This window comes from Schistocerca serialis, chromosome 6 (assembly GCF_023864345.2).
Source record: "Schistocerca serialis cubense isolate TAMUIC-IGC-003099 chromosome 6, iqSchSeri2.2, whole genome shotgun sequence".
Classification (NCBI taxonomy): domain Eukaryota; kingdom Metazoa; phylum Arthropoda; class Insecta; order Orthoptera; family Acrididae; genus Schistocerca; species Schistocerca serialis.
Window position 1 is genome coordinate 85,700,422 of NC_064643.1, and position 20,995 is coordinate 85,721,416.

Below are 20,995 nucleotides of genomic sequence, written 5' to 3' on the forward strand. Positions count from 1 at the left end.
TTAAATCCCTTCAAAAAAGACCACTTTTTCTTATTGTTCTTATATCTTTCAGCAGTATAGAAAATATTATTCTTTACATGGTCATTTTATTTTATAATTAGATATTTCATCTCAGTGTACGACATCCGAGGAGATGCAAGGTTTCTTGCCCCAACCTGAATATTACAACTTTATCAAATACATAAAACAGGCATTTGATTTATGGAGAAATGTCTTTCAACCAGTTACTTTCATGAAATATTTACTGCAAAACAATTTTCAGCTTTGGAAGCATATAAATGTGATGTTCTCCCCTCTTCAGATGACATTGAAATTTTTAAAAAAGTAGTGTGTGTATAACAAATATCTGACAAACTTATCAGGTGCATGTGCCAAGCTTCACATGTCATTATGTGATGAAAGACTATGAATGTAAAAAAAGTACAGTATATTATGTGAAAGAACAACTTGAAAAATGAGGAATGTCTACTGTTAATTATGGCTTTATCTCTACGTCGCAAAAACAGCTCAGCATGGAGGCTGGGAAAAGTACATATAAAGTGTTGGGCTTTTATTAATGAATTATCTGTGTGGTAGACCCACTTGGAAATTAGTGTCATCACAGGTGCACTTTTTCTTTCTTGAAAACAAATTCTGGCATGTCAGAACATGCTCCATTAACATGTCTATAATCAAGTATCATATGGAGAAAGCTGCACAAATGTCCAGTCACGTTTTGGTAAGACTTAAGAGAGGTGCAAAGATTGGCTCCTAGCTTTAAATCTATAGAAATGTAAAATTGTGTGTTTCACAAAATGCAGGAAAGTAATTTCCTGTGAATGCAACATCAACGAGTCAGACTGTTGGAATCAATTGACTCATATCAATTCCTGGGTGTAATAATTTGGAGGGTCATGAGATGGAATGAATACTGAGGCTCAGTAGTAGGTAAGGCACATGCCAAGCTTCACGTAACTCATAGGATACTGGGAAAATACAATCAGGTGCTTAAAAAATCGCTGGTGTATCCCATCTTAGAGTATTGTTCACGTGTCTGGAATCCCTATCAGATCACTGAAATGTATTCAGAGAAGGGCTGCATGAAAGGTCACAGATTTGTTTGACTTACAGGAGAGAGTCAAGCAAATTCTGAAAAACCAGAATAAGCCTGTGGTTGACGATAGACCCTAGGTATCCACTGAATGCATATTTACTACATTTCAAGAAGCCCTATTAAGTGTAGAGTCTACAAACATACTTCAGTCCCCTGTGTATTATTCTTGTATGAAGTGTGTAGACAACAGTACACTAAATGATGTTGTGAGCACAGAGACATTTTAGTTGTCAATCTTTCCACACACTACATGCAATCAGAATGGGACAAACCTCTAACATGTAGTACAATATTTGAAGCACCTTTTGCTGCGCACTTCACTGTGGCTTGCAGAGTATGTATGTCGATGTAAATTTAGAATACTAGTCTAACATCTTTTGGCAAAATTTACGCTTGTCTTATGTGAGTTGTGCCTAATATCAGTTAAGAAAACAAACTCCCAGCAGTTGTTTTGTAAATGAGACCACTCCATTCCCTTTAATTGGTTTCACATATTTTTGATGTGAGTCTCACAATGGATTCTGTATCCCTCTAACCTTCCTGTGATCTCAAAAATGGGTTTCCTGATGTAAGCTATACCCGTGCAGAGTCTGAAATACCTTATTCTGTAACACCACTCTCAATATCTTATCTATCCAGTACTTCAGAAACAGGCCAAAATATCTAAATAAACAGTTTATTAAGAGCATGACCTGTTCTTAAAAAATAGAATATTGTCATAAATAATCATACTGCATCATCTTTACAATACATTGCTGCTAGAAATGCTCTGTTATCCTAAGTCAGATGTGTTTGTTGGCATTATTTCTTAGTGCCTGGTGTTGTCAGCATCCCATGACTGTACTATGAATAACAGCACACTGAACTCAGAAAAAATGGAATGTGATCATGAAAATGCTATAAATTGTGTTAGCAAGCAATAAACACATTTAATAGTGGGAGGCATGCTCCACTGAGAAAAGATGTAACATTTCATGGAGAATATGTTTTGCTTGAGGATAATTATCCTTATATTCAGAGCTGTAGAAACTGTTGTATAAAAGTTTTGGATGATATTGTGTGCTTTCTTATAGAAAGCTGTATCATGCATATCTGTGTGGAAACTATGCTCACTTGTTTCATAATTATGAATATGGTTGTTAGTAAACAGGTCAGGTGCCTGCCAAAATATGTAGACAAAAGTGTCAAAATTTTAAGTTGCTTGAAAACTCCTTTTCGCTTTCTTCTTGAGTTGGGGTGGTGGTATTTTCATACTTGTAATACACTAGAAATGGACCCAGTACATCAGTGGGCGTTGTATATTCAGTGTTTCTATAGGGGCTGTTGGGGGTAAAACAGGTATAAAAATAACCCATTTTTAACTTTGTCATCTTGTGGTGAAGTCCTTTGAGCTTTTTTAAAAATGGTTCCACTTACCAGTATGACCTTTCAGAATAGTGGCATGTATGTTACTGGTTAATTAACCATTTAGTAATTAGATGGCTACCATTTTTATTTTATACCTGTTTTACCCCGTGATGGGGCAAATGGGTATAGTAACCCTTTTCAATAGTAAAACTTACTTTTAACAAGTGCTATACCTATTCTACCCCAATATATGTGTAAGGTACACTATGTGATCAAAAGTATCCACACACCTGGCTGAAAATGACTTAAGAGTTCACGGTGCCTTCCATAGGTAGTGCTGGAATTCAGTATGGTGTTGGCCCACCCTTAGCCTTGATGACAGCTTCCACTCTCACAGGCATACATTCAATCAGGTTCAGTGTTCCAAAACATCCCAAAGGTGTTCTATGGGATTCAGGTCAGGACTCTGGGCAGACCAGTCAATTACAGGGATGTTATTGTCATGTAACCACTCCGCCACAGGCCGTGCATTATGAACAGGTCTCGATCATGTCGAAAGATGCAGTCGCCATCCCCGAATTGCTCTTCAACAGTGGGAAGCATGAAGGTGCTTAAAACATCAATGCAGGCCTGTGCTGTGATAGTGCCATGCTAAACAAGAGGTGCAGGCCCCCTCCATGGAAAACTTGACCACACCATAACACCACCACCTCTGAATTTTACTGTTGGTACTACACACGCCGGAAGATGATGTTCACTGGGCATTCGCCATTCCCACACACTGCCATCGGATCGCCACAATGCGTACCGTGATTCGTCACTCCTCACAGCATTTTTCCACTGTTCAGTCATCCACTGTTTACAGTCCTTACACCAAGCGAGGCATTGTTTGGCATTTACCGGCACGATGTGTGGCTTATGACCAGAAGCTCGACCGTGAAATCCAAGTTTTCGCACCTCCCACCTAACTGTCATAGTACTTGCAATGGATCCTTGATGCAGTTTGGAATTCCTGTGAGATGGTCTGGATAGATGTCTACCTATTACACATTACGACCCTCTTCAACTGTCGGCAGTATCTGTCAGTCAACAGACGAGGTTGGCCTGTACGCTTTTGTGCTGTACCTGTCCCTTCACATTTTCACTTCATTATCTCATTGGAAACAGTGGACCTGGGGATGTTTAGGAGTGTGGGAATCTCACATACAGACATATGACACAAGTGACACCCAATCATCTGACCACGTTTGAAGTCCGTGAGTTCCACAGAGTGTCCCATGGTGCTCTCTCACGATGTCTAATGACGACTGAGATTGTTGTTGTGGAATATCTGGCAGTAGGTGGCAGCACAATGCACCTAATATGAAAAACGTATGTTTTGGGGGGTTTCTCGATACTTTTGATCACATAGTGTAGGTGTAACAAGAAATAAATATACATTAGGACATACTATTGAAAATTATTAAAAAATATTATACTGTGAATTGTGCAAATATAAACATGAGCTGATTTCTAATCAGAGTCATTCTCACAGAAACACTTCACACAAACTTGAAAAATCTTCCATTGTAATCAGGAATAGGAAATATGACAGCAATTTGACCCACATCAACCCATTCAATGTCATCTTTGTCTGGCAAAATGTAATGTTCAGCTTCTCCTTTGCATTTAGTGAAATATTTAATGGAGTAACATTTTTTATTATGAAGGTTCTGAATAGTTGTTTGTCCTCTATAATTTACTGTTTTACCACATTAAAACTGGTAATGGATACATACACATGACCCTGCTTTCATCTCACTGACTGAGCTGGAAAGGTTAGGCCCATCGTCTTCAGCTTTGATTTACTTGTGTTCAAACAGTTTCTTGGCAGCTTTAGCAGTTCTTTTCTTCCTTTAAACAGGATCAGTCATCTCTTGTTTGATTTTTTTTGCCCAAAAATGTAGACTTAAGGGACCATTGGTTTTCTTTCTTTCCTCCACCTTTTCTTCTTCTTTTAATCTTTGGTCAACTTCTTGTTTGGTCAGGACTTTGCCACAACTTCCTTGAACTCTTCTTCTCTATCCCCTAGAACACATCAATGCAGTTTTAACATCTGAAGACAGTTTTGGTGATATTGTATCCAAAATAGCTTGTCTTAGTTTCTCCATTGGTGAAGGAATAATTTCATCTAGGCCTACTCCAGAACTTGGATTAGGAATATCAGGTGATGATATTCATCTGGGCTGTACTTTGCTAGTTATAGGCATATCTTGTTGGGCTGAAACAATCCTTTTTTACAGATCAGATGTATCTACAGGAAAGATACCAGAGCCTTTAAAACCACCAATGATTATGTTCGAGTTAATGATCTTATTACAAGTTTGTTCAAAACGCTTGGAAAAATAGTTTTGTTTACATTTTTGAGACATGACTCATGATACCATGTCTTTGAAATATCTCTCGATGTACCTTTCATTGGCCCACATACAGCGACATACAAAGGCTGAAGTGTATGAGAGGGATGCGGTGGAACACATAAAATAATAATTTCATTTCCCTAGGTGTATGGGTTACATTATAAGTGAAATGACTCCCATGGCCATCAAAGAGTCTGAGAACTGGTTTTTCAAGGTTTTTTTACCTGGCTGACAAAAACAAGGAGCCATTTCTCAAAAATGTAGTCCCATACCTAGCCTGAGTCAGTAACACCACATAGTGCACCATTTGGTCCTCCTTGTACCCATGTGTTCTGCAAATCTCCTAGTCCTTTAAAAACAACACAAGGGGAAAAGAATTCAGCGAATGCACTACCTACGAACAGAACACTATATTGAAGTCTCCCAGCACTTCCTGATGTTGAATAGGTTACCCTTGCTCATGGTGGGACAAACACCTTACTTTCAGTAGGTTCCATGCCTAGGCCAGTTCCATCAAGGTTGAAAATCCTTTGTGTGTGGTTTGCTGAAATGTTGTGCTTTAGAATTTTCTCATATAACTTTTTAAAAAAATTGTCTGCTACAAAAGTAGGCAGTTGTCACTAGTTCATGTTTTCACCTTGAGAGTTCCCCTTGTCTTTTATTTTTATTTATTTATTTGTTTTTTTTTTTTTTCAAAAGTTACTATAAAGTCAGAGCCTAGTGTATCATTCTTAAATGGTGTCCTCCTACCCACAGAATGTATGCATCTATGCACCATAAATAGTAAATCTTTTGTGTCTGATGGATACCCACATACAGAAACTCTTCTATATACTTTTCTTCTTTTTTTGATAGGACTTGTTTTCCTAGAGCCTTGAACTTTGGAAGATTTTTACACCAATGCCTTAATGTTTCATAAGGCATTTTGTGTTTTTTTTACTGCGGCAGAAACTGTACTCCCATTTCTATCTTCATCTGTAGCTTGTGCTATTGCATCTGCATCATACGAGGGTGGTTTGAAAAGTTCACCAAGAGAAAACTTCGCTAGTGCAATGAGTTGTTCACAATGTATTCATTGGAATGTTGCCTGTAACCACGTGCAACTTCAGTGCTCTTGGAAGAGAGCTGTGACAGTGACATGGCTCTGTTGTTGTTCCCACGTAGTGATTTGTGAAGATGGAAAAAAAAAATCGAGATTTGAGCAGCGATTAAGTACTTCATATAGAAAGGTATGAAAGCAATGGGCATCCATGCCGATTTCCAGAATACACTGGGAGACTCTGCTCCTTCATATTCAACTGTTGCCAAGTGGACAAATGAATTTAAATGTTGTCGGAAGAGCTTAGATGATGATCCGCACAGTGGTAGGCCAGGATGTGTCACTACTCCAGAAATCACTACAAAAGCACACAAAATAGTCATGGAGTATCACTGATTGAAAGTGCGTGAAATTGCTCTCACTTGGCAGATGTCATCTGAAAGGGTATATCACATTTTCACTGAAGAATTAGAAAATGGGTGCCACAACTCATGATGCACGCCTGCACACTTGCCGTCGCTTTGGCGAAATTAGACGAATTCAGGTATGAATTGTTGCCACACCCACCTTATTCACCTGATATGGCTCCATCAGACTTCCATCTTCCCAAAACTGAAAATTTTTTCTGATTGGACGAAGATTCATTTCAAACGAAGAATTGATAGCTGGAGTTGACAACTATTTTTCAGGTCTGGAGGAAATCAATTTTCGAGATGGGACTAGGCACTTGAACATCTTTGGATCAAGTGCATTAATCTACAAGGAGACTACATTGAAAAATAAAAAAAGTTTCAGTGATGTAACTGAGAACTTTTCTCACCACCCTCGTATATAAGAGGTTTCTTCTTTACATATGTACGAGGCATGGTCTGAAAGAAAAAGTGAGGTTAGTTTTTGGTTAAACACACACTATACCCATTTTACTCCATGTTTTTAAATCATAAACATTATAAAAACTTTACAAAATTGTACCTCTAAACTAATATAAACTTAAAATAGACATATGTAATGTGTACATACCTGAATTTTAATCTTCAGTTCTTGCAGGTTAACTGTAAACAATGATTTGAAATAGTTTTGTTTATTCTTTTAGCTGTAAAAACAAAGCAAAAAAATATTTCTTGAAACTTATAAGAGTTGCCAACATAACTTCAGTATAATATAAAATGATGATGCACATATATGAAAATTTTTTCACATACATGTTATTAACAGTAAAGGATATATTTAAAAAAATATTGTTTATATGTGTTTTACCCCACTGCACCCATTTTACCCTCATAGACACTAGATATTTTGTTGAGGCCATGAGCTGGTTTTGCGTAATGGATTGGTTCCATTATGGCTGTCCTGGAAAAGCAAAAATGCGACAATTCTGACATCCTGCAGTGGACAGAAATCACCAATCTGTAACAGTGGTTTTGTGGATGAATTCTGTCTGTGAGTATTCGTGTAGATTTCTGTGACTGGTATTTCCCTCTGTTCAGGAAATAGTTTATGCAGAAGAAATGATAGTGAATATGGCCAAGAGGAGAACTACTCCAGTTTGACACTTGAATAACACTATTTCACTTAGATGAATGAAATATTTTGGAGCGAGCAAGCTGGTGCAGTGGTCAGCAACAATGAGGTCCAAATCCCACTCCGGTGAACCAGGATTAGATTTTCTGTAGTTTCCATAAACACATTAAGGTTAATACTGGGATGAATTATTTGTGAGGACACAACCCATCCTGTGTTTCATTCTTACCATATACCAGCTTGTTCCTTTTTCTAATAATCTCAGCAGGATGCTAATCTGAAGTTTTCCTTCATATTTAAAACAGTTTGGTGTCAAATTGACTATAATATTGGTGGTGTCGCATAATTGGAGGCTGCATATTTCTGTTACCTCAGTAACTGAAATACTTTTATATGTCTATATATATGGGCTTGAGGCTTTCCTGCCTGGTACACTAATTGCTTAAGAGGCAAGACTCATGTGGGGCATTCCATCTTTAGCATATTTCAGGCAGAGGCCTTCTCACAGGTACCATGTCAAGGATGAGATGTTTGAATATAAATTCATGCAAAAATTGCTATCATCAAAATTAACTGCCATAAGCAACAACGTGTGGACAACGCCATATTAACATGTGTGCATCCATAACATTGAGGATCTTCTCCTTGGTGTGTGATACAGAAGCAGTGGTGCAACACAAATCTTTCTGTTAAGCTCATGCTACAGCACACAGACAGTGAACATTGTAGGTTTAGAAACACCAGTAAGAGTGCTTATAGGGGAAGCAGTCACAGTACATGCCAATGCATGTTGATTGCAAGTAATAAATGTTTGATAAAGCATCAGTGGATGGTTATATTTTTACATCAGTCTACATTACACAAATTGAGCCACACTAAGATGCTCTTGAAGAGGGTGAGTTTGCCTTAGACCATGCTTGAATTGGTGTTTGTGAGTAACACGTACATGTTGAGTGCAGTACTTCACATGTAATGGATTCCATGCCATTAGAAATTGCTAGCATCACCTGCATATTGGTAGAACTACATATAACTAGAGATAAGTTCCAAATTTTTTATGGACAGGGTATTTTTGTAGTTGTTAGTGAAGTATATGGTGTGATGATTATATGCAAAACAGTAACGCTGTGCATCAGATGGGAATTGTATCCAGATACCTGACTCTTGTGGACAGTGAGTTACAAGTTATGTTACTCCAGCACATCTCACTTACTCAGAGTTTCAGTTTGCTACAGGAGCATCCCAACTACACAGCAGCACAGTGAAGAAATAGCATTGACCTCAGAAGAAAAGTTTGGGTTCAGATTTTTGGTTTCATCAAGGTGTGCAAGGTCAGCAACGATACTGGACAGCCTCCATAGATTCTGTTAAAATAAGAGAAAGGTTACTGATGTAGCAAATAATTTGTTAACAGTACTTACATTGCTAAAAAAAAAATTAGCGTGTTGCCCGTAAGAGGCAAATATTTTGTCTTAGATCTCCACTGCAGCTTTGACTCAATTCAGGTTTCCTGTGGTAGCACTAAATCTCTTGCTTGTACAAAGTTGCAGAGAGTTTTTTCTCCTGTAACTTCATCTCATTTCTTTAAACTGTGTTTCTCAGCTAACACAAAATGGAACATTTATATATTTTCATAGAAATGATCCATTAATTCAGTTCTTCAAAATCTGAATTGATTAAGTTAGTGTAATGACTTAAGTGAAGGATCTGCATTTTCTTCAGGCCTGTGGTTATTCAGCTAAAGATTTCATGTCACAGATTGATAATGTTAACAGTATAAGGAAAAGATAGATTGCTACTTACCATAAAGATGGCATATTAGGTTGCAGAAAAGCACAACAAAAAGATATTTACAGATTGGCTGTCAGTCAAAGCTTTTTTCAGGAAAGGACACACACACACACACACACACACACACACACACACACACACACACATTCATACAAGTAAGCACACCTCACACACACATGACCACCATCTCGGGCAGCTTGGTGATGTGCGCGTGAGGTGAAAGTGTGTGTGTGTGTGTGTGTGTGTGTGTGTGTGTGTGTGTGTGTCCCTTTCTGATGAAGGCTTTGGCCAAAAGCTAATGTGTAAGTCTCTCTTCATTGTTCCTGCCTGCAACTTAATGTGTCATCTTTATGGTAAGCAGATATTCTATCTTTTCCTTATATTGTTGATATTCCAACCTTGAGTTTCCATTGTTCGATTTGAACTACGTCTGAAACACAAAAAATGTACCTAACGCAACAATCCTACATCTCTACTCTGGAAGCAATCTTACGGTGTGTGGCGGAGGGTGCTTTTTGTGCCACTATCCTTCCTCGTTTTCCTGTCCAGTAGCAAATGGTTCGCGGGAAGAACGATTGTTGGTAAGACTTCGTGTGAGCTCGAATTAAAATTTTGACCTGTGACAAAAAAAACAAAATTTAACTTTCAGAGCAAAAGTGTCACTCATGTATCAAAGTACCAGTTGAAATGATAATTATGAAGCTGATTGCACCACAGAAATTTCCATACTGCCTTGTGTTGCAGTTATTAATGGTGGTATTGCGGCCAGAGATTTTGTCAGTGTCATCCAAAACCTGGTTTTTAAGATCAGAAATTTCCACTCTAAAATGTCTGCTACGATCTGACAGTCAATCTTTAATGTCACTGTCAGTCAATTGTATCCAGTGAGCAATTTTCATGTCTGGAGAATATATTTTGGGGAAATGCTTTATGCATCTAAAGGCCATGTGTAATTTCCTAATCTGAATAAAGCTTTTTTTCTCTATACTTCTTCTGCAACTGTTCATTGTATGTTTTTTTGAAATTAAATGCTCTTATTGGTAATTATGATGTAGTCTTTTTCTAACTACCAGTTTTGACTCAGTCATGAGTCATTCTCAAGTGTTTGTCCTGTATATGTAATGGTGTTGTCCTTAACCTAAGCATGTTGCGCATTCGAGAATGCCTGTAACTCAGGTGACATGTGATAAGAACCAAATATTACAGGAGCTCAAAGAAATTGTGATTGTTATTGATATATAATGGGAATGATACTTTGTTAAATAGTAATTAAGATGGCACACCTGTTAGCATTAAAATACATGATTCTGACAGTACAAAAGCAAATATGTTGACCCGTTTGGATACGTAGAAAAGATCAGATCACTTGGAGAGATCTTGCACCAGTACCTGTAGTGATGTGGGTCGAGCAAATGCCCAAACTCTGGGCATTTATTAAAAAAAATTAGTTTTTAAAGTTTTTACTGCTAGAATGTGTAGTTTACCAATTAAAATAAGGGCTGGGACAATACTCCAGACATTAGAGGTTAGTAAATGTTTACATTTAAACATATGTATGTCATTCAGTGCCTTTATTGCGAAGAATGAAAGGAAAGAAGAGAGAAGCACATTTTTTAGTAACATTCCAACTTGCTGTACCAAGGAAAGGCTTTTTATTTTTACCAGTTCTACTCTTCTCCCTCCCTTGCCCGGCCCCCCCCCCCCTCACTCCCTCAACCACTCTCTCTCTCTCTCTCTCTCTCTCTCTCTCTCTCTCTCTCTCTCTCTCTCTCTCTCTCTCTCTCTCTATTTTTCTGTCTGTCTCTTGCATGTGCACACCATCCACACAAACACCGCATGAACAGCTATGTAGTGATAAGACAGTATAAAAAAATTAGAAAACATTGTCCTTAGGTCATAACTTTATGATGTAATACAGTTTACAATTTGTCTCAAATCTCTGATTGCTACCAAAGAATGATTATTGACAGCAGAATTATTACCGAATGTATTAAACAGGTGGCATGCATTTCGTGATAATAATGGTATTCTTAAACGTTAAACTGTCTACAGTGAAAAAACAAAAAAAAATTCTTTATTTTCAGATGCAGCAACATTTGAGACAGTCTGTAGTTTTCTATTCTACTCCTTTCTTTATCTGCTTTGGTATGACTACACTGTTGACAAGATAAAATGAGAACACTAACATAAAAAAGATTTAATAACAAAGAATCAATGCCCATGGAGGTGGAATTGTTGAATTTTGATACTAGTCAATTCCTAGAGAATTGGGGCAATTCTTGGACTCATGGAATCAGAATCAGCACATGACTCATCCCTAATTAAAATCATTATGGTTAAATTTTTTTACTCTTAATTTTTTACACTAGTATAGTATAAGTAAAAATACTACCTTCAGGCTTCCTATTTAATATGAACTATACTTTAATTAAGAATTAATTTGAAACTTATGTTTTGTTTTATTTTTTTTATTATGTACTATCCAAAGAGCTTACCTAATTAAAAATGTACAGTTATGTATGTTTACAGTCCAATTTATTTCCCCTAATAACACTTCCCTAACCCTCAAGCAGCTTTTTCAGCTTGGTTACCAAACCACTACAGAAGCAGTGTTGCAAAACACCTTGTCCAATACAGAATATCAGTTTAAATTTTTTTTTGTAAGTACTGCTTATCAATTCAGCATTTAAAATGCATAAATGCCTAGGCTTTTATGAGTTTTGGGTGTTTGCCCAGACATTTATGCTGGGCATTTGGCCCAACTTATAAATGCCTAGGCATTTTGCATCACTAAGTAGCAGTACAGAGCTCTAATACATGTAAAGGAAATCCAATTCCTAACCATTAGAACAGGAAACATCATTCTATTATTTAAAAAGAGTGCAGGAATTAGTACACCAATAGCAGACATGTAACTTTAACATCCATGGACTGAAACTGTGTGAGTCCACCACTCTGGATAAAATAAAGAAAGCTGTTGAATCTACATTTAAATAGCAGCAGTGTAGTTTCTGATCTCAAAGATTAACTACCGACCTCATTTTTCCTCAAGAATTTTCCTTGAAATTTACTAGGAGCAAAATAAAACATTTTTTTTCTGGATATAGAGAAAATCTGTGGCCATATACTGCATAGGCACATATGGAAATGTCTGTAGCATCAGTAAGTTCTTGATAAAATTATCAATCATCACACAAGTTGGGTAATTATGGGTTGAAACTAAGAGCTGTATGCAGATTCAATTTTGGATGCCAGGTTGGTAGAAAACAAAGAGAAGAATCCAACAAGGCAGTTGTGCTTCGCCATGCCTATTCTTCATCATAATGGATAAAGTTTTAAAAGCAATCAGAAGAAAAAAAATTCCATGCCATAGACATAGTTTGGTTTGTACCTTCACTTTTGTCTCCCCCAAAATCATTACATTTTCAGGAAGAACTTCATAATTGTGGTGCAGAAATGAAGGTACAAACTAGTGTAGGTCTTTGGCATCACTAATTCACAAAATAGGTGTTAAATCAGCAAAACAAAGACAGACTGTTTGGTATTGTGTAGGACCTCTTCAACAGTCCATTTAAGAATTCAAGATGGGTGTTGCTAATTGGCATCAGGTAAACAAGCAACAACTGTGGAAGTAAAAGAAAAGCTGAAGGCATCTTATTTGCAACTGCTCTAGAGTATTGCATTTCAATAAATATGAAATCTTGTTGTTTCTGACACACGGCTCAGTCACTTGCTCATGTTAAGTGGCTAAATGAAATCACTCTTAAATGATAACAAAGCAATGGTTTCCATTATATGGTATGCTGTGTGAAAAGACGTACACAGACAGAGATGAAATAAAGGTAATTCTGTATTTTGTGTCGTAGTCTCGTATTGAATTATGTATCACTTGGAGAATAGAATGAGAATCACTTTGATGGGTAAGTCATGCATATTGTCAGCTACAGATGCATTTAGTAATTTCTGGTTCACCCTTCTTACTGAATATGATAGTGTTGGCATTTCAATTGTTAAGCGTACATGGCTAGAGAGAGTACAAGATTTTATCATCTCGTCATCACTGAAGTTACACAATATGGCCTATAACTTAATCTGATTGTATGTTATTATTACTTCTCACAGCAATTTAACAAAATGTGGCCGGCCACTGTGGCCGAGCGGTTCTAGGTGCTTCAGTCCGGAAACACGCGACTGCTATGGTAGCAGGTTCGAATCCTGCCTCGGGCATGTATGCGTGTGATGTCCTTAGGTTAGTTCAGTAGTTGAAAGTCTACGGGCTGATGACTTCAGACGTTAAGTCCCATAGTGCTTAGAGGCATTTGAACCATTTGAACAAAGTGTGGTATCGGTAGTAAATAGCCCTGTCGGAGAAGACCAAAGAACTTTGAATGTGGGGGAAAAAGTTGGTGTAGTTTCGTCATGATCAAGATACTAAAAATCCTGACTAGTAGTGTGGGAGCATAGGGATGGGGATGTGCGTAAAGGTGGCTTCTTGAGGATTCTCCTGAATGTCTCAGAAACCACAGCATCTAGCAAAAATATTTCCCAGTAAAATATTACAATGCATTAAGTTCCCTACAAAAAAGATCCTATTAATTTTTTCCTCAAGGGTTATTAGTTTATACATTTTGGGGGATGGAAAAAATGCAGATTATGAAAAGCAGTGTTTCAGTGGCATGAAACTGATGTTTATTGTGAACAAATATGAGGTTCATCCAGAAACTAAGTTCTAATTGGGTCCAGAAATTGCAAGAGTTGTCGGACAGGAATGTGCATGGGCAGGAGTAAAGAGGAGGTGTGTGGGAATAATGAAGTGAAATTTGTCTTGTGACGGCAGTGGTAACTGCACAGTGCTAGGATAAAATGACTACTCTGATATTGTCTCCCACAAACTGCAACATTAGTGCAGTTCTCAGATGTTTGCATGGTCGGAACCAACTTACAGCTGATGCCCATTTCCGATTGCGCCACATGTATGGACACGATTGTATGAGCAACAGTATGGTCAGATGATGGTGCAGGCAATTTATTGAACGACGAACCAATATTCATGACAAGGACTGTAGTGGTTGACAGTCACTGGTGACACCAGAACTAATGGAAAGTATGCAGTGAGCAATTTGCAGAACTGGCACTTGACAATTTCAGAGCTCTCTTCAATTCCCCCAAGATGTATATATTTATGTGGTGTCTGTTCTTTTGGACATGTAAGCAGCAGACCAGGGCTCAAATCCTGGTCCAGCACAAACTTTAAACTTACCCCATTGATTTAGATCAATGCCCACTCGCAGCCAATGTCTGTAATTCATTTGTGTCCCTCCAGATATCTTGCTCACAACTGCACAAAACTGTCTCCTGGTGGCTTGGTTGATGTAAAATGTGTGCAATATGCGTGCCAAGGAAACGAACAGGTGATGATAAAACTAAACATCTGACCACAGCACTGACATTCATACAGTGGTACGCAGAGAAAGGTGATGAGCTTCTCAACTATATTGTCACTGGTGATGAAACATGGGTGTCACATGCCAGACCAGAAAGAAAACTTGTTCACCTGTGAAGACCAAATTCAAGCAGGCATACACTGTGAAAAAATTACATCCACTCTCTTCAGAGTTCGACCTGTGTCCTGTGCGATTTTTTACAGCAATGGGAGACCGTAAATGGTGATCGGTATTGTCAGACATTGAAAAATCTGAGGAGGTTGAACCAGAACAAGAGACATGGGATATAGACAAGTGACAGTATTCCTGTGCATGATAATGCAAGACCCCATACAGCCAACTCCACATGAAATGTATTGAATCAGTTAGGATATGAGATATTGGACCATCCATCCATCCTACAGCCCAGATCTTTCTCCAAGTGATTTTCTTCTCTTCCATCTCATGAAGCGTTTTCTGTCAAGAAAATCTTTCTACAACAACACTGAGATGCATATTAAAGTGGCTTTATGGCTCTAAACATTGGCGATGGGCTCCTATGATGTGGACATACAACTGATGGTGCAACATTATGACAAATGCCTCAACAATATGGTGACCATTGGGAAGTAGTCAGTGAATCTATGTGAATATTGGTTGGTTAGTTGATTTGGAGGGAGGGGTCATACAGTTAGGTCGTCAATCCCATCGGATTAGGCAAGGATGTTGGCCATACCCTTTCAAAAGAACCATGCCGGCATTTGCCTGAAGTGATTTAGAGAAATCACGGAAAGCCTAAATCAGGATGGCCGGACTCAGGTTTGAACTGTCGTCCTCCCAGATGCATTTGCTAACCACTGCACCACCTCACTTGGTATGAAAATATTCTAATCAATATTTCTTTCTTAGTTAGTTCATTGGAACGTAAGTTCTGGATGCACCACACATTGTATGTATGTATGTATTAAACTGAGAACCTAGAAACGACGAAGAGGCTTTGTTCCGCTGTAGCCCTCACTGGTTCTCAACCCCACAATGGGCCACAGCAGTCCACCCACCCCACTGCCATCCCACACTGAACCCAGGGTTACTGTGCGGTTCGGCCCCAAGTGGACTCCCCAGGAACATCTCGTACCAGATGAGTGTAACCCCAGATGTTTGCATGGTGAAATACACTCCTGGAAATTGAAATAAGAACACCGTGAATTCATTGTCCCAGGAAGGGGAAACTTTATTGACACATTCCTGGGGTCAGATACATCACATGATCACACTGACAGAACCACAGGCACATAGACACAGGCAACAGAGCATGCACAATGTCGGCACTAGTACGGTGTATATCCACCTTTCGCAGCAATGCAGGCTGCTATTCTCCCATGGAGACGATCGTAGAGATGCTGGATGTAGTCCTGTGGAACGGCTTGCCATGCCATTTCCACCTGGCGCCTCAGTTGGACCAGCGTTCGTGGTGGACGTGCAGACCGCGTGAGACGACACTTCATCCAGTCCCAAACATGCTCAATGGGGGACAGATCCGGAGATCTTGCTGGCCAGGGTAGTTGACTTACACCTTCTAGAGCACGTTGGGTGGCACGGGATACATGCGGACGTGCATTGTCCTGATGGAACAGCAAGTTCCCTTGCCGGTCTAGGAATGGTAGAACGATGGGTTCGATGACGGTTTGGATGTACCGTGCACTATTCAGTGTCCCCTCGACGATCACCAGTGGTGTACGGCCAGTGTAGGAGATCGCTCCCCACACCATGAAGCCGGGTGTTGGCCCTGTGTGCCTCGGTCGTATGCAGTCCTGATTGTGGCGCTCACCTGCACGGCGCCAAACACGCATACGACCATCATTGGCACCAAGGCAGAAGCGACTCTCATCGCTGAAGACGACACGTCTCCATTCGTCCCTCCATTCACGCCTGTTGCGACACCACTGGAGGCGGGCTGCACGATGTTGGGGCGTGAGCGGAAGACGGCCTAACGGTGTGCGGGACCGTAGCCCAGCTTCATGGAGACGGTTGCGAATGGTCCTCGCCGATACCCCAGGAGCAACAGTGTCCCTAATTTGCTGGGAAGTGGCGGTGCGGTCCCCTACGGCACTGCGTAGGATCCTGTGGTCTTGGCGTGCATCCGTGCGTCGCTGCGGTCCGGTCCCAGGTCGACGGGCACGTGCACATTCCGCCGACCACTGGCGACAACATCGATGTACTGTGGAGACCTCACGCCCCACGTGTTGAGCAATTCGGCGGTACGTCCACCCGGCCTCCCGCATGCCCACTATACGCCCTCGCTCAAAGTCCGCCAACTGCACATACGGTTCACGTCCACGCTGTCGCGGCATGCTACCAGTGTTAAAGACTGCGATGGAGCTCCGTATGCCACGGCAAACTGGCTGACACTGACGGCGGCGGTGCACAAATGCTGCGCAGCTAGCGCCATTCGACAGCCAACACCGCGGTTCCTGGTGTGTCCGCTGTGCCGTGCGTGTGATCATTGCTTGTACAGCCCTCTCGCAGTGTCCGGAGCAAGTATGGTGGGTCTGACACACCGGTGTCAATGTGTTCTTTTTTCCATTTCCAGGAGTGTAATTATGATGTACGTGTATGTGGATACAGTGTTTGCACAGCAATTGGCAATACAGTGTAACTGAGGTGGAATAAGGGGAACCAGCCCACATTCGCCGAGGTAGCTGGAAAACCGCCTTGAAAACCATCCACAGGCTGGACCTCAACACTAACCTGATGAGCGAATTCGTGCTGAGGACCAGAACGCCTTCCCGCTCGGGAAGCAGCGCGTTAGACCGCGTGGCTATCCGGGTGGGCCTCGTCACATTAATGTGACCACCACACGTGTTGGACGTCAACGTCCACACAGGAGGTGGCAGCACTAGCAGTGGAGGGTATATGAAGCATATCGGTGGACACGGAAAGAGTGCAATTGTTGTAATGTGGAACTGGAACGATTTATCTGATGTCCAAAAGGGTATGAACACGGTTTTCAGGCCAAGGGTGGAAGCATTTCTGAAATGGCTAAGTTTGTAAACTGTCCGCCTCATGCATACTCAAAGTATACTGTGCATGGGAAAGTGGCACTATCTGAAGCCAGCACAGTGACAACTATGGTGTACCATGAGCCATGATAAAATCAACAAGAGAAAATGTTTACATTTTATTTCAAGTTTTTGGAACAAAGTTTCCGAAACGATTTTATCTGACATGCATGATTTTACTCAAAGACAAAAAAAAAAATACTGGAAGTAAGTCTAAAGACTTAAATGTAACTAACTATGCGTGCAAACTGCGTGGATTTTGCGCTTGATTGGTTTTGTATCCCCTTTTACAGTATCATGCCGCGCGGGATAAGCCGAGCGGTCTGAGGCGCTGCAGTCACAGACTGTGCGGCTGGTCCCGGCGGAGGTTCGAGTCCTCCCTCGGGCATGGGTGTATGTATTTGTCCTTAGGATAATTTAGCTGAAGTAGTGTGTAAGCTTAGGGACTGATGACCTTAGCAGTTAAGTCCCATAAGATTTCACACACAACATTTTTAGTATCGTGCCAAAGGCGAATGCTTCAGTGTCACCATATCGCGTAGGAACAATCTGAAATGTGGAGCACAAGAAACACCATTCACTTGGCGTGGCTAACACGTAGATTCACTGTTCCTGCTGAGGAACATGGAATTATGTGTTACGATGGATTGTACAGCAACTGTTTTGCGTTCGTTGCAGGTGGGAGCCCGCCATGCGCCACCTTTCGCTGTTCGCCGCCGTCCTGCTGGGTGGGCTGGGCTCGCAGGGTGCCAACATCCTGGCGCCCCTCTGGTTCTCGGCCCCCAGTCACTTCGTCATGTTCGACCGTCTATTGTCGGCGCTGGCGGAGAAGGGCCACAACGTGACGGTGCTCAGCTACTTCCCCAGGAAGACACCTCTGCGGAACTACCACGACATAGCGCTGCACAGGGACGAATGGCCGCACCTCAAGGGGGTGAGTGTCTCGCTGCAGGTTTTTACAAAATGGTATACTACACCAGTAAAATATTTTAAAATTTTTATTGGCATTTAACAGCATACGTGCATGTTTGTAGCTGAGTGGTCAATGTGACTGACTCTCATGCAGGGAACCTGTTGGGGAACCCTGTGATTAAGAGGTAGCGCCTCCGCGGTCAACCTGCCTCAGTCGGCTGCCTCAAAAGTTTTTGAGTATTGTAGTAGGATTATCGAGAATAATACATGAATAAAATGTGACTGCAAAGTGCATATTGTCTGTTTAATCATCTGTAATAAAAGAAACAAATGTCTTATCAGTTATTCATAAGAGCTTATGTTGATTGTATTGAAAATTATAATATGTTAATCAGTGTACATGGCAGTTATCTTACACACTCTGAACTGGCGTCAGCGGTTTCACTGTTGAATAGTTACTGCCTTACCATGTGGAGCGTTACTAGTATCCACGTGGTTACGCCACCTACAAGTATGGAGTTAAGTAATTAGCCACATTATTCCTCTCGTTAAATTAGACAAAGTGATTAGTCATCTTGTTCTTTCGTTAAATTGCCCCAGTCTCATCTACATATTGGCCTTCTCCCTTTGGGGAGAGAATTTTCTAGGATAATGATAATATCTCTGTCCATAAAAAGGAATTGTAACGATATTTTCAGGTGAAAGACGTTGGGCTGGAAGCCGTCTTCAAAACACTGTAGATGTGCTTGTGGCAATATGACGAGTTGTAATGGCAAGCTAAGCTATGAGTTGAAAAGAAGGGACAGGGGAGGGATACGTGTTCAATCAATATTTCGAGGTAAAACACACGCTGGGTTGCTCTTATATATCTGGTAAGAGCTTATCTTATGTCAACTGCACCCCATTGTAAGAATTTAGCACTGAGTGCTCTGTATAGCGACTTGTGAAGTCGGCGGCGTAGTGTTGAATCAGAAACTGAACCGACGCACATGCAGGCGCAACGGCAGTGGACCTGTCCTTATTGGCAACATAACATCAGATATTATTATTCAAGTTACTGTGTAAAATGTGTGAGAGACTGCAGACACCTTCGCACTTCCCACACAATCCCGAAGATACTAAAAGAAGATAAATGCGACAATTACGTCAGGATCAGCTCGACAGCTCAGGCTTCTAACTCGCGGACCAGAATAATGGACAAAACAATGGAAAATAAAATTAAGGATCTGTTAGAAGGCCGTTAATCTGGCTTTAAAAATGAGAAAGCGCCAGACAGCTCCGACATTAACAGCTGCTAATGTAAGCAAAACATGAGAAAATGAAGGTATTTCATAGGATTTGTCCACCCATCGAAAGCGCTCGACAATTTAATGTGGTGACAGATGTCTGAAATCTACAGAAAAAGGTTATACACAATAGAGAAAGATGGATGGTGCCCAGTATGTTAAGAATGAAGAGGGAGCAGTAAGAATGGGAGAAAAAAAGCAGTGCTCGGAATGCAGTCATTCTCCTCTAACGTTCTACCTGTATACTGAATAAGCCATAAAGGAAATAGAAACTACACTACTGGCCATTAAAATTGCTACACCAAGAAGAAATGCAGATGATAAACGGGTATTCATTGGACAAATATATCATACTAGAACTGACATGTGATTACATTTTCACGCAATTTGGGTACGTAGATCCTGAGAAATCAGTACCCAGACCAATCACCTCTGGCCGTAATAACGGCCTTGATACGCCTGGGCATTGAGTCAAACAGGACTTGGATGGTGTGTACAGGTACAGCTGCCCATGCAGCTCCAACACGATACCACAGTTCATCAGGAGTAGTGACTGGTGTATTGTGACGAGCCAGTTACTCGGCCACCATTGGCGAGACGTTTTCAATTGGTGCGAGATCTGTAGAATGTGCTGGCCAGGGCAGCAGTCGAACATTTTCTGTATCTAGAAAGGCCCGTACAGGACCTGCAACATGCAGTCGTGCATTATCCTGCTGAAATGTAGGGTTTTGCAGAGATCGAATGAAGAGTAGAGCCACAGGTCGTAACACATCTGAAATGTAACGTCCACTGTTCAAAGTGCCATCAATGCGAACGAGAGTTTACTGAGACGTGTAACCAATGACACCCTATACCATCACGCCGGGTGATACGCCAGTATGGCGATGACGAATACACGCTTCCAATGTGCATTCACCGCGATGTCGCCAAACACGGATGCGACCATCATGATGCTGTAAACAGAACCTGGATTCATCCGAAAAAATGACGTTCTGCCATTCGTGCACCCAGATTCGTCGTTGAGTACACCATCGTAGGCGCTCCTGTCTGTGATGCAGCGTCAAGGGTAACTGCAGCCATGGTCTCCGAGCTGATAGTCCGTGCTGCTGCAAACGTCGTCGAACT

The 20,995-nt window shown here is 40.7% G+C and overlaps 1 protein-coding gene across 1 annotated transcript in view; it reads left to right on the top strand.

Moving 5' to 3' along the window:
* Positions 1-20,995, top strand: part of LOC126484095 (UDP-glycosyltransferase UGT5-like) — a 181,023-nt gene that overhangs the window by 11,643 nt on the left and 148,385 nt on the right. The window contains exon 2 of the mRNA XM_050107470.1: positions 18,351-18,606. Coding sequence (XP_049963427.1) covers positions 18,364-18,606 — 243 coding nt within the window. The 5' untranslated portion in view covers positions 18,351-18,363. The remainder of the gene's footprint in view (positions 1-18,350; positions 18,607-20,995) is intronic.